The sequence below is a fragment of the Podarcis liolepis genome (assembly GCF_965112155.1).
Source record: "Podarcis liolepis genome assembly, chromosome: 6".
In the NCBI taxonomy this organism is placed as follows: Eukaryota; Metazoa; Chordata; class Lepidosauria; order Squamata; family Lacertidae; genus Podarcis; species Podarcis liolepis.
Genome location: NC_139559.1, coordinates 57691278 through 57705209, shown reverse-complemented (window position 1 = coordinate 57705209; position 13932 = coordinate 57691278). Strand labels below are relative to the sequence as shown.

Genomic DNA, 13932 nt, shown 5'->3' with positions numbered 1-13932 from the left:
TCATATAGGACAGCCTTTCTGAGTCCTGGAAGAAGGATGAGCTCCAGTTACAGTCTATATGCATTTCAATTCTTCTGCAAAACATGCTTCATGGACTCAGACTCTGCCTGTTTAATTAGGGAAGCACCTATTTTCTCATAGAATTGGAAGGGACCACAAGGGTCTTTTAGTCTAGCCCTCTTCAATGCAGGAATATTTTGCCTAACATGGGGTTCAAAAGAATGACCCTGAAATTAAGAGCTCTACTGGGCTGATCTATCACAGCAGCATCTAGAGAACTGCAGGCTTCCAACCCCCTAGAGTAAAGGAATGTATTTTTTGAAATATATTTACCGATATGGTTTTAATACTTTACTCTACTGCCCAGCTATTCCTGCAATGCTAAGCAGCATGGAGGGAGCAATTTTGCCTGCCTTGAGAACATTTGAGGGTGGGCTGGGGGCATAAACATTTTGCCCTTATCAACTTTGGTACAAATGTTCACCTTTTAGGAATGTTGTTAGCTTGTTCCAGTGTCCTGGGAATTCTGCTATTTTTTTAGAAATCAAATTTTATTAAACCTTTTTATTAAATCTTACCAAAAACACGTGGAAAAAGACAAAACAGCAAACAGTGTTGCAGATAGTTGCATGTGACGAAACTAGGCCAAGTTTAGGTTGACAAACCACAGTTCTGTTTGCACAAGGATAATAAAGTGCACATTTATTAACTGCAAATTAATACAGATAAAGTTATTTATGCAGAAATAATATACTTGCTGGATGCATTTCGGCCCTTATTTCAGCAGGAGCCATATTTACTTCTAAGTAAACATGTGTAGGATTGATTCTGCTGTTTGCAGAAGTCGGGGAGGATCCTGGGCCCAACTCAGGCAGGGTTTGGGCTAGCCAATGAGACGGCAGGGCAGAACTTATTTGAAAGTGAAACAGGACTCCATTTAAAAACACACATTTATATCGTTTGAGAAATTCCTCCAGATTTGCAAACAAGGGGTTGGATCCAGAACAAGATGGTTGCATTAGTTCCCATTGAAATAAATGGAACTTAAATTTAATTACACCATGACTATCTGGTTCCACTGATTTTAATGGGATGTAAATTAATCTAATTTAAACTGCAATCTTATATTAAGTTACCTGGGATTAAGCTCCAATGGGATTAAACTCAATAGGATTTACATCAGTCTGTGTCTATAGGATTGTGGTGTTCATCTGGATCCTACCCAATGGTTGTTGAGTTAAATGTAAATTACACTAAGGGTGCATATATACACTGAAAGCAAGACTCTTGGGAACTGTAGTTTATGCCCACAGAACTACAACCCCAGCACCCTCAACAAACTACAGTTCCCAAGATTGCTGGGGGGAAATAATGTGCTCTAAATGTAGGGTATACATGCATCCTAGATACATCCAAAACTATCAATGGCTGAGTAAGGACATGTTGTTCTCTTGAACCAGCCTATTACAATATCAGGCGCAATTACTCTTAATTGAGCCAATCATTTCATACACACACATTGATGCTGTTACATGCCACCCCAAGTGGTGTGATATTTGAGGAGTTCCAGGCACTTACCTGGGGTTGTATTTCCATTGGGAAGATCAAGGCACAGCAGAGACTAGTGTCTTTAAGAAATATGGTTTATTAACACACACTTACGCCTGGAAGTCTGCAATGGAGGGGGTGCAGAACATTATACCCCAAGAGTGCTTCTTGTTGCCACTCTCCTAGCTTCAGAAAGCTGGGGTCCAATGCAGCAGTCTTTCAGGGCTCTGGGTCTCTTAGTACAGCCTCCTCCAACCAGCACCACATAGAATTCCGGCCTATGCAGCAGCTCATGGCAGTCTCACCTTTGTTCTCCTTCTTCCCAGCATACCTGGGAAAAACCCAATCCTCTGTCAGGAGTGGATGCAGGAGCCAGGCCCTGTGACCAGTAGGGCTTCGCAGGACTGGGGCCTTCCTAAGTTTGTTCTGGAGAGGCAAGGCGTGGCCACACAGGTGAGGCCGCTTGGTAACTCACTGCGCCTGGTGGCAAGAGCCGGGAAGGGATATAAGGTCAGCATTTCCCTTTGGCTCTTTGCCACAGCAACTCATTTCCTGCCTTGCTGCGTTTGGTTTCTTGCTTCCTGATCCTCGGACCTCGGCTTCTTGACTCCTTGCTTCTCAACCCTCAGACCCCTGGCTTCTGGACTCTTGTTCTTGCTCCCACCCCACCATTTTGCCCCCAGTCCTGATGTCCTCAGCCAGAACTTTGATTGCCTGTAGGCCAGACCATGACAGCCTCCTGCAAAAGGACACATTTTTCTGATGCTCCGATCCATGGGGTCATGAAGAGTCAGACACGAATAAACAACATAATTTAAAATGATAGCATCCTCTTTTGCTCTTCAAAATATGGCAACCTTAGGGGAAAGCCCTAACTCACCGGGGTGTTGAGTTGGCTACCCTGACCTGGTTTAGCTGGCCAGTCGAAGCTGTTTCCCAGGGTGTGGCCATTGGCACATGCTGACAGCTTCTAGGAGCCACAAGTGAGAGACGAGAGCAGGGCCAAAGGCAAACAAACTACCACAGAAGGAGCATGGCATGTGCCCCACCAGAAGCGCTACCCCTCCCCTAACACCCCATACATTATTGGGTTTAGGGGAGCCTCCCCTCCCCTCAGTTTATAACAATACATAAAGGACTTTGCTGAATAACTTAAACCAACAGGGAAATAGAGGCTCTCTGTAAAACTTTGCTGTGCGGTGGATTGTTCACATTCATGCAGCAGTGGGAAGGATTAAAAAAGTAACTATTTATAAAAGATGTAGTGGTTTTTCAAAGCCATTTAGTAACTATAGCCATGTAGTATTAAAGCAGTTATGCAATATTCAGGTGACTTTTTTTTTTTAAGAAATGAATCCTGATTCTCTAAATGTTTTTGTAGATAGGATCATAGGAAGCTGCCTTAAACGAAGTCAAACCAGTATTGTCTACACTGACTGGTAGCAGTTTTTCAGGATTTCAGACAGGGAGTCTCTCCCATGCATGTACACGAACATATTAACACAGAGAGAGATCTGTTTTGAGACTCCCCCCACTACTAATGCTGACCAAACATCTGTTCTCATGGAAACTGTATCCAAAAGCCAATGGCTGTGATCAGGAGTTCTTGCTAGTTTCAGGAGCTGCCTCTCAGTTCCTACTTATGCTCCCGTTTCCATAGAAATGAATGTCAGAATGGCAAAGACAAGGAAAGGGAAAGGAAGTACAATACAGGTTTCACAAAGTTTGCCCTCTGGAGAACTGGTTGGAAACATAACAAGCTGATGAGTAGAACTGGGATGCCTGGAGTTGCCTTTCAAACAGAGCTAAACCTTTTGTCTCCACTGTCACCACTTACCCAAACAACACAATATTGATATTATTTATTAAAATATCTTCAGCCTTGACTCCTAAAACAGCAAGAGGTTTTTTAAAATCATCATCAACAACACACTCAATATCATGAAACAACAATGGGAAATTGCTACAGCAGGAAAAAACTCAACAGATAATAACAAATGAAAAAGAAACCAAGAAATAGAAGCATCGGTGTAAAACACCCAGGCAAACGGAACAGTTTTTCACCTGGCAACCAAACGATAATAAATTGTTTGGGCAAGTCTGTGGAGGAGCAGGTGGTGGTTTAAGTGCCCACGTCCCACCCCAGTTCCAAGAGATGTTACCTGTGCAGAACTTATTTCTTGTCCAGACTACTTTGGCAATCATGCCTTGGAGATAGCTGAGAAATTCTATTTTTGTCCCTATTTTTGAAGCAGGGAGAGATGTTGAAATATCAACTGAGTAGTCAAAGATGTAGCCATTAGCATATGGTGTGTGTGTGGTGTGACAGTGGCATAGCATGGGTTGCCAGAGCCCAGGGCCATGTGGAGGGGGTGAGAGGTAGGGAAACGAAGTATGCATGTGCATTCAACTGTATTACCCAAGAGATTGCAGCCACAGAGGTAAGAAAAGAAGTGTTGTTCTGTTGTTTGGAGAGGTCACTTCCTGGTTCGCATGGAGAAGTTGTTTTCAATGGAGCCCAGTGATGGAAGTGCACAGTTGTATTCAGGCAGCACTGGGTGTTGAAATTTTGCACCGCTAACAATTTTGCACCTGGGGCAACCGCCCCTTTGGGCCACCCTGATGTTACGCCATTGGATGATGATAATTTACCTTTGGCCTTGTCAAGAACAGTCAGCAGGGGAAAAATGTCTGTTGCTGGCCTTTGCTTGATTTCTGTCTATTTGCAGGAAGCTTTTGACTACTGAAAAATAAAATCGCCCATCTACCACCTCATTCTGCTGCACATATAAACAGGACTGAATCTGGCTGATCCCCACTGGTTACTCCTATCTAGTATGAACTGTTTCCATTTTTATTCTGCTTAACTCCCCCTTCGCCTCTAGCAAACCAATCCTTTTATCCCATGGCTGCTGCTTTAGTTTAGGAACTATTAGTGTGGGTATTAGTCAGACTTTTTAAAGAATCCAAGTACCCCCATCTACATGCTTCTTGATCACCATCTGCAACATGCTTCTGGGAAACTTCCAATAATTCTACTGGGCTCATGAGTCATTGCTTGCTTTGATAAAGAATCCGGTTGATTTTCTTGCAATGCCAGATTTGCATGCACACAGTTTTTTAAAACAACTCATAAACCCCCGATCTTCCATGCTAACATGCAAAGGTCACTAGGGTGACCAGGTGGGATTTCGGCAGCTGTAGCTTGCATAACATGTGGAAATTCTCTCTTCTGCACACCTTAAAGGTGCAGGAGCCCTCCTAGATGGAAAATGTGGCTCAGAAATTTTCAAAATTAGTCCTAAAAAAGCCATAGAAGCAATTGCATGAATCTTACCTTTAAAATATTGCATTTCACAATATAGTGCCATGGTTATTTTTGCTTTTCTACAGTTGGGCTTACTTCATAGAATCATAAAAGTGTAAGTTGGAAGGAACCACGAATGTCATCTATTCCAACCCCCTGCCATACAAGAATATTTTGCCCAATGTGGGGCTCGAACCCGCAACCCTGAGATTAAGAGTCTCATGCTCTACCAAGGGAGCTGCTGCTGCTGCTGCTCAGTTTATTTATCTGTAGGCATTTATATCCAACTCTTCACCAGGCAGCGCCCCACCCCCGTGGCTTACATTCAGCATAATACAATTAAACCAGGCAATACAGAGGTTGGAAACCTGGGGGGGGGGCTGCGCAAATTTGCAAACTGGAGAAACAGCTGGGAATATCATGCACGCACCACACTGCACTCATCATCATCATCATTTTATTTGTATGCAGCCTTTCCAGTTAAAACAATGCTCAAGGTGGCTTACAATATGAAAAGATTTACATAGTTACAAAAATAGCAAAGCAGTCATAAAAATAAATAAAACACATCAAAACTACATAACCAAACAGAACAATTTCCACATAAAGATACAAAAAATAATATCAATAACAGCAAAACTCCCAACAAAACTTTCCCCAAAATAACCCTTGCTGGGCGGCAGTAGCAGCAGCAGTTCTTATGAAGCCTGCCAGGCCCCGCCCTAAGCCAGGTGGAGAGAGGCAGGAATGGGGCCCTCAGGCTTCCAGCAGATAAGACCTCCCTCTCACACATTCATCCCCCATTCCCAGCAGCGATGCGCCTCGAAAGCAATGTTTTCTCTTTGCCCCACAAGCCTCATTCTTGGAGAGTGCAGCTGGGGAGGCAAGGGTTAACCCCCACTTCCTACCTGTTAGCTCTAGGAATTGGAGGTCCACATTAGCCACTGAGAAAAATGGGATGATGGACCAGATGGGCTGTTGGCCTGATCCAGGAGGCTCCTCTTAAGTTCTGAGGAAGGTCATCTCTCTCCTGCAGCCATTAGGCCTGGCAGTCTCTTCAAAGAGGAGTCTTATTTGAAGCCCAGTTGCAAGGAGGGTGTTTTCAGCAGGCAGGGTGTGGTCATCGCTGGGGAGGGGGTAATCCCTCCCAAACTCTCTCTCCTCTGTGGTAACTGTACTTGAAAGCAGCTTTCTATACAGGGGTCTTATGTGGTGTGTGTGTGTGTTAACTCTCCCCAGTTTTAAACACAACCTTGCACTGCAATTAGATTGGGAGGGGAGCTTTCTCTTTGTTAAGAAATGAGGAGAGGACCCCACAGTCACCAGGGAAGGTCTCTGTGGGTGCCATGTTGACATAACCAATGTACAGTGGTACCCCGCAAGACGAACGCCTCGCGAGACGAAAAACTCGCAAAACGAAAGGTTTTTTCGTTTTCGAGTTGCCTCGCAAGACGAATTTCCCTATGGGCTTGCTTCGCAAAACGAAGCTTGCCCCGGGGACAGCGGATCTTCTCTTTGAAGCAAGGGGCCGCGGGGAGATAGCGATCTCCCTGCAGCCCCTTGCTGCAAAAGACCGGGGGAAGCGGGGAAGCGAAGCGCTTCGCTTCCCGCTTCCCCCGCACCTCTTCTAAAGCAAGGGGCTGGGGGGAGATAGCGATCTCCCCGCAGCCCCTTGCAGCAAAAGATGTCGGGGGAAGCGGGAAGCGAAGCGCTTCGCTTCCCGCTTCCCCCGCACCTCTTCTAAAGCAAGGGGCTGGGGGGAGATAGCGATCTCCCCCCAGCCCCTTGCAGCGAAAGATGTCGGGGGAAGCGGGAAGCGAAGCGCTTCGCTTCCCGCTTCCCCCGCACCTCTTCTAAAGCAAGGGGCTGGGGGGAGATAGCGATCTCCCCCCAGCCCCTTGCAGCAAAAGACGTCGGGGGAAGCGGGAAGCGAAGCGCTTCGCTTCCCGCTTCCCCCGCACCTCTTCTAAAGCAAGGGGCTGGGGGGAGATAGCGATCTCCCCGCAGCCCCTTGCAGCAAAAGATGTCGGGGGAAGCGGGGAAGCTTCCCGCTTCCCCCGACATCTTTTGCTGCAAGGGGCTGCGGGGAGATCGCTATCTCCCCCCAGCCCCTTGCTTTAGAAGAGGTGCGGGGGAAGCGGGAAGCGAAGCGCTTCGCTTCCCGCTTCCCCCGACATCTTTTGCTGCAAGCGGCTGAAGGGAGATCGCTTCTCCCGGTGCTCCGAAGCCGGGCGGGGGGCATGGGACACCTCCCGCCGCAGCGGGGACACCTTTTGAAGGCAGGCGGGGGGGGGGCAAAGACTTTGGCCCCCCGCCCGCCTTCAGAAGAGGTCCAGTCGGTTTCCCTAGGAACGCATTAATTGATTTTCAATGCATTCCTATGGGAAACCGTGCATCGCAAGACGAAAAAACCGCAAGACGAAGAGAATTGCGGAACGAATTAATTTCGTCTTGCGAGGCACCACTGTATATAAAAAATGTGTGTCAGTGAGACATCAAAATGGACTCAAGGACAAGGACAGATGCACTGAGGGGAAGGAATTTCACACTGGGGGGTGGGGGTGGGGGTGGGGGCATGGCACAGAAAAGGCCTTCTCTTGCGCTGCCACCCCACAAGCTTCACAGAGTGGCTAGCAGCACCTTGCCTGCAGAATGTAACACCTGGGCAGGTCTACACACGAGGAAGTGCTCCTTCAGATATCTGAGGCCCACGAGGTTTGGGGGCTTGCGTGTCAACAGAAGCATCTTGAATTAATGTACAATTTTGTTTGTATAACACAGCAATGCCTTAATGCGCCCCCTTTCATTTTTAACAAGTTTACCGTTACAGGTCCCATCAGATATGAAGTGCTATTATTATTATGATCATCCCCATTTTACAGCTGTACAGCTGTGGCACGATACAGCCATATGCCCAGCGTTGCACAAGGATTTGGCAGCTGAGGTACGAAACCCCATCCATATTGTGCAAGTACCCAGAAAGTTTGCTCAGTATTTTTCCTCCCAGTGGAAGAGGAGTAGGCCAGCATGGCATTAAGGGGATTTAAAATGGAACTAGGCATGGCAAGATCGGGTTTCAGATAGACTTGAAAAATGTCCATCATATTTAGCCACATTTAATTAAGAGAATCTGCAGAAAGCTGGGGTTAGGTCTGTAAATATCCCAGTCCCAAACATGCATTCCTATCTTTCGGCAGTGATCTTCCTCCTCTTTCCACTTTGGGAAGCTGTTTATGTTGAAAGGGAAGGTTGGCTCCTTCCCAGCCCATCATGTGTATCCACTTGGTTCTCCTTGCAGTGAGCTCACAAGGCTGAATTTGGCACATCTCTTTAATCCTTCTGGTGGAGGCTGATGTCACCAATAAGGGCTTCTTTTTCTGATTTCACTGCAGCACCCGACCATAAGGGACGCGGAGCGCAGAGGAAGAGGAGGCCACGTATTGCCAAATACCTGGAAGGAAAGCTAACTAGCTAGCAAGAGAGATGCCTGGAACAGAGCTTCAAAACACAAATCATAGGCGTTGCAAATGTTCCCCTTTATGCAGGTTTCCAAGGAAGAAAAACGACCCTCTTCAAGGATTACACTTCAGGATAAGAAGGCTGGAGTGAGCTTTGTTTTCCTTCTCTGAAACTGCTGCTCTTGTGGGTTGCTGTTGTCATTTTTTTGCTTGCTCATGGTATCGATTGGCATTTCCAGGACAGAGAAGGAAACTGGTCAGTGCATGAAATGGTATCAGCTCGGGAAGGGGTCAAAGATCTGTTAGGAACAGACCCTCTTCAGTATTTCTGACTTGGAGAAAGCAGAAAGAGTACATCCAAAAATCCCACTTTGACCCTGAGATGCTGCAAAGGGGCACATGGACAGTGGAATTCTGTGACTCCTTGGATCCACATCCTCCTGCAAGCATTTGCTCCTCTGCAAACAGGCCCTGGAATCCACAGCTGACAAGGATGTGGAAAGGAAACTCCAGCAGCATAGTTTTTGCAGGGTTCACTACACTTAGCTCTGCCTCCTGCAAAGTGCTGCTTGCACACTTTGGCCCCAAAAGCGATATCCTGGCCCATCACGTACAAACCCCTTGTGGTAAAAAGCAGCTCTTGCTTGTCAGACATTTTCACAGAGCACAGAACCCTGCTGGGAGCAAACCACAGTGGCCGATGAAGCCTATTGCAAGACACGCTTCTCACTCTCTCTGGTTTCACATGCAAAGTTGCTATAATAAATGTTTTTAAAACACCCACCCATCCACCCCAAGTGAGGGAAACTGCAGAGTGCTTGTGCCTTTCCTACGGAGGAAGTTATTAAACAAGGAGTACGGTCCTCCCCCACCCTCTGTGATTTCCAATACAGTGGACGCTCGGGTTGCGAATGTGATCCATGCGGGATGCATGTTTGCAACCCGCAGCGGCGCATCTGTGCATGTGCGGGTTGCGATTTGGCGCTTCTGCGCATGCGTAAAGCGTGATTTAGTGCTTCTGCGCACATACGACTGCCGAAACCCGGAAGTAACCTGTTCCAGTACTTCCGGGTTTCGGCAGTCCGTAACCCCCAAAAAATGCAACCTGAGGTATGACTGTAATTGTTAATTCCCTCATTGATTTCTTAGGTTCAAAGTAGAAGTCTAGAATCACAGAATTAGAAAGGACCTCAAAGATCACCTAGCTCCAGGGTGGAGTGACCTTTTCTCAGCTGGGGGCCACATTTCCTTCTGCGCAACCTTCCAACAACCAGGTGACAGTGGCAGGTTGAGCCAGAGGCAAAAGTGGGCAGATGGATGGATTTTACCTCTGTACAGCTAGCTACCTTCTACACCAGGCTTCCTCCACCTCAGCCCTCCAGAAGTTTTTGGCCTACAACTCCCATGATCCCTAGCTAGCAGGACCAGTGGTCAGGGATGATGGGAATTGTAGTCTCAAAACATCTGGAGGGCCAAGTTTGAGGAAGCCTGTTCTACACAAACTCAAACGCCCGCTCTGTCCTCCATCTAGACAAGGAAGAGGCATTGTCAGAATTCAAAGACACATTCCAGCGAAAGCCCCCCGGTTGTGAATCAGGACCAGTTAGTGGCCTGGGGAAAAGTGCTGAGGTTCCCTAGCCCTGATGTGGCCCATCTCTCTGTTCACTCCTGAATCAAGCCAAAAGCCCATCTAGTCCAGCATCCCATGGCAAAAGGAAATCCTCCTTAACGCTTACTTGAAATCTCCTTTCTTGTAATTCTGACTTGATTGGTTGTAGCCCGACCCTCTGGAGCAACAGGAAACAAATTTGCTCTGTCATCTATGTGTGAACCCTACAAATATTTGACTATGGTTATCATATTGCCTCTTCATCGTGTTTTCTCCAAGCTGTCAAACACATCCAACTCCTTTGACCTTTACTTGAGATCCTACAAGGAAAGTTACTTTAACAATGCAGGCACTGCTGTAAATCAGAGAAAATGAAACTCCTCCTCCGGTCTGTGTTTGGATTTTGTCCATCTACATCATGCATCTAAAAGTTGATCACCCAAACTACCCCATATGCTAATGATGATAAAAATAATAACATTGGAAATAAACACCAGGAAAGCAAAAGATTTATTTTGAGCAAGAAAACTGCTAGCCTTTACGGTTTTAAGGAATTTTGACCCCAACTGTACCAAACTAATTCAATTACTGATGGCTCACACAACTCCTAAATGTAATGTGTTGTGTTATATATATATATATATATATATATATATATATATATATATATATATGGATGGAAACGCTTTTTTAAAGGGATCTGTGGTGGTGAGTATCTTTTTCCTTCTGTGAATTCCATGCCACCTACCGGGAAAAAAAAAAATAAAACTTGCAAGTTTCCACCGCAGACAGAGTGCTCTGCAGCCTTTGAATGTTACCTTTCCCTGGAAGCCTCAGTAACCACGCATAGCACAGATTAAATCAAGGCGAGTACAAAGCTCCGGGCTGTATCGTTTCCTGGGGGCGGGGTGGGGGAAGAGAAAGAGGAGGAAGGAAGGAACATTACTCCGAAAACGCACATAAATTCGCTTTCTAAAGATCCATAATACAGATCACTCAGGGGCTCTGCTCACGTTAAGAAGACTGCCCCCTTTTAAACAAATATACACCTTTGAACAATATCACCGAACTTTAATGGGCGTGTGCGCGCTTGTAGTTTATATTAACTCTGGGTTTGAGTTTTCCTTCTTCCACTGTTTTTTCCCCAGGACACTGACCTACCCTTTAATTGTTTGGTGATAGGCATGTAAGGGGGAGGGGCGTTACTTGTTTATTGGAACAGCACAGTTTAAAAAAAAAATCAACCCTGGCGAACAGTTTCTAGTCCCCCCTAAGGATGTATCCAAACAGGCAGCCAATCAGCGCTTACACAGCTTTTTCAGCTCGTCTTTTTTAAAGGGACAGTAGCAAACGGGTTATATCATATTTAAAGCGAAAGGCACCGACATTTGCGGGGTGGGGGGAAGCTGGAAAAAGCTCTCCCTCCCAGTTTCTCAGGAGGTTCTAACTTTAGGCTTCAGGAGAGAAACGGACCGCAAATGTGGGTCTTTAGCTAACAGGGATGGGGAGATGGTGGCGAGTTATTGTTTGAAGGATTCAAGGCGCCTTTTCCTGGATCATAGATAGCCCCCAGGCATCTCTGAGGTTTTTCTTCGGGGGTACGGGTATCATTTTAAAACCTGTGTTTCAAAGATCTCCTTAAACGCTGCCCCCTCTCCAAAACTTCCTCACACCTCCATCCAATTCTCTGTGTCTCCCCCTCCCTTACAAAAATAAATCTGGGGAGGTCGCGCTCCCTCCGTTTTGAGGCATTTTGAATAGGTCCTTATGTTAGGGCCATCCTGGTGTAAGATAACATTTTTTAAAAAAGGGCTTTAGTTTCTGCAAAGGTGGGTAAGACACGACACCCCCTTCTCTGCAAGGAGAAACAAAAATAGCCTCGAGCGGACCAAAGGAGCTGGGCGAGAGGGTGGGTGGAAGAGATGGGGAACCGGAGGAGTATGCAAAGGTGGTCCAACCACGCCGCTCCTGTTCCTTTTTACTAGGACTGGGAGTTAAGTCCCGTTGAGCTCCGTACGGCTTACTTGCTAATAAAGGTGTTTAGAAGCGGGGTACAAAAGGTGAATGAATGAATGGACCCACGGCCATCAGGAGGCCCCGTTTTTAAGATTCCACTGGCGAAGCCCAGATCCCACTGCAAACCACAGATTCGCGCTTCCTTGGGAGTAAGCCCCACTGAGCAAGGTGGGAGTTACTTCTGAGTAAGTAGCACGCCTTGAGATGAGCCTCTCACTTTGCGCACTTCTGTGCTGCGATCCAGCACAGTCCCAACCACACACACACACACACAAAATGTACTCGGGAGCTGAAGGGGCTTGAGGATCGCAGCTTCAGCCTGGGCAGCGCTATATGAAAGGTAATGGAGGCGGGAGGTCGGGAGGCAGAGGAAGGCGGAGAAACTGGGGCGGCCGAGAGCAAAGAGGATGGAGGGAGAAGCAAAGGGTAGGAGGAGAGCTAGGATAGGGATCGAGCGAGGAAGGTGCAGCCACGGGCGCAAAATGAGGCGCCGAGGGGGCTGCTGGCTGGTGCGGCGCGGGATCGTGCTGTAGCGGGTGCAAACGGCGCGCGGGGAGGCTGGGGCGAGGAGTGAGAGCAGGGCGGCGCATGTGGGAAAGGTGAATGGTGCGAGCGAGACAGCGGGAGGGCGTCTGGTGGGAGGCTGGGATTAGGGGAGGGTACCTGGGTCGAGGAGGGAGCCGGGTAAGGAAGGCAGCCCAGCCCCTCGGCAGCGGCAGGAGGAGGAGGAGGCGGAGCCGCGGAGGCCCTCCCCCCAGCCAAGGGGACCCTTTAGGAAGCAGCCGGCGCGCGGTTCTCTCCACCTCGTCCTGCCCGGCAGCATCTCCCCCGGTGCCACCTTAAACTCGCCGTTCGGGGGCGGAGCAACCCTTCCCCCCGCAGACCGCCGATTGGCCGGGGAATGTATCCATTGTGGAACGTTGACGCCCGCCGCGTTCCATCCCTAGTGTAGCCACGTTCGGTTGAGCCGGGGGCAGCCGCGGTGGCGGCAGCAGCAGCAGCAGCAACAGCAGCAGGAGCAGCTGAGGAAGAAGCCGGAGCCGCGGAGAGGGGCAGGGCGATGGGGTCGAGGCCGGGGCTGGGGCTTTGACAGCTGAAACCGGGGCGATCGGCGCGGCGCCAGCGGCGGAGCCTGGGCGAGCCACAGCTGAGGGAAGGCGCGAGGCTTGGGAGACCGAACGGCAGCGGAGAGATCCAGGCGGCGGCGGCGGCTTCGGTTTCGCCTCTTTCTTGCTGCGGACCATGTTCGCCAAAGGCAAAGGCTCGGCGGTGCCCTCGGATGGGCAGGCTCGGGAAAAGTAAGCGCCCAGGCACCGGAGGGGACTCCCGGGAGCAGCCGCGCATGGTTTCCTCCGACAGGCGTTCTCGCCGTCCCTTCATTGTCTTCGGGGAGCTCGGGCATCTGGAGGGGACGGGCATGGAGGCTGCGATCCAGGGGTGGAAGCGGGGTGGTTCGTGGCGGGGAAAGGATCTCTCCCTACCGCGGTCCCGCTGCTTCGTGGTGGAAGGGAGAGCGGAGGGTGGCGGATCGGAAAGCACGATGGAGGAACGCATGCACCGCGTCCTTTTGTCTGAAGTGTCTGTCCGTCTGTGCAAGTGGAAGGGGTGAAGGGCTTTGTCCAGGCGATGAGCGATGGGTAGGCTTCCCCTTGGCCCTCCCACTTCGCTTCTAGAGTTTGCAAGTTTGGGCAAATCGGGGGGTTGGGTAGAAGAGGATTTCGGGGTGGGGGGGACCCCTCTTAGACCCAGCTGGCCTTCCCCCAAATCTGTCCAGGCACTAGTGGAGAAAGACCTCAAACCCCCTCCCCACACCTCGCTTTGGGTTCCTGGAAGCTTTAATGGATGGCTGGGGGATGCTGCTGGCTGCCTTGCAAATGGGGCATGTGCCTGCAGAAGTTGCATTTTGTTTCCTGCCCTGAGCTAGTATCAACTTATCTCTGAGGTGGGATGGGGGCTGCGCGGGGCGGGAAGGAGAGCGCTCCTTGCTCTCTGCA

At 48.8% G+C, this 13932-nt stretch overlaps 1 protein-coding gene and 1 long non-coding RNA gene across 7 annotated transcripts in view; one reads left to right on the top strand and one right to left on the bottom strand.

Annotated features, from left to right (window-relative positions):
* Positions 1–7321: 7321 nt before the first annotated feature.
* Positions 7322–12740, bottom strand: LOC310709977. The gene is made up of 3 exons (XR_014527726.1): positions 12602–12740; positions 10741–10819; positions 7322–10666 (listed from the first exon to the last, which is right to left on the bottom strand). It is a non-coding gene; the product is annotated as an uncharacterized lncRNA (long non-coding RNA).
* The window catches only part of SSBP3 (single stranded DNA binding protein 3), a 166048-nt gene continuing 164631 nt past the window's right edge, over positions 12516–13932 (top strand). For 5 of the 6 annotated variants that reach the window (XM_083510126.1, XM_083510125.1, XM_083510124.1 and 2 more), the window contains exon 1: positions 12590–13236. In XM_083510126.1, coding sequence (XP_083366252.1) covers positions 13181–13236 — 56 coding nt within the window. In that variant the 5' untranslated portion in view covers positions 12590–13180. Of the gene's footprint in view, positions 13237–13932 lie in introns of all 6 variants that reach the window. The other variant, XM_083510122.1, reaches the window with a different exon arrangement.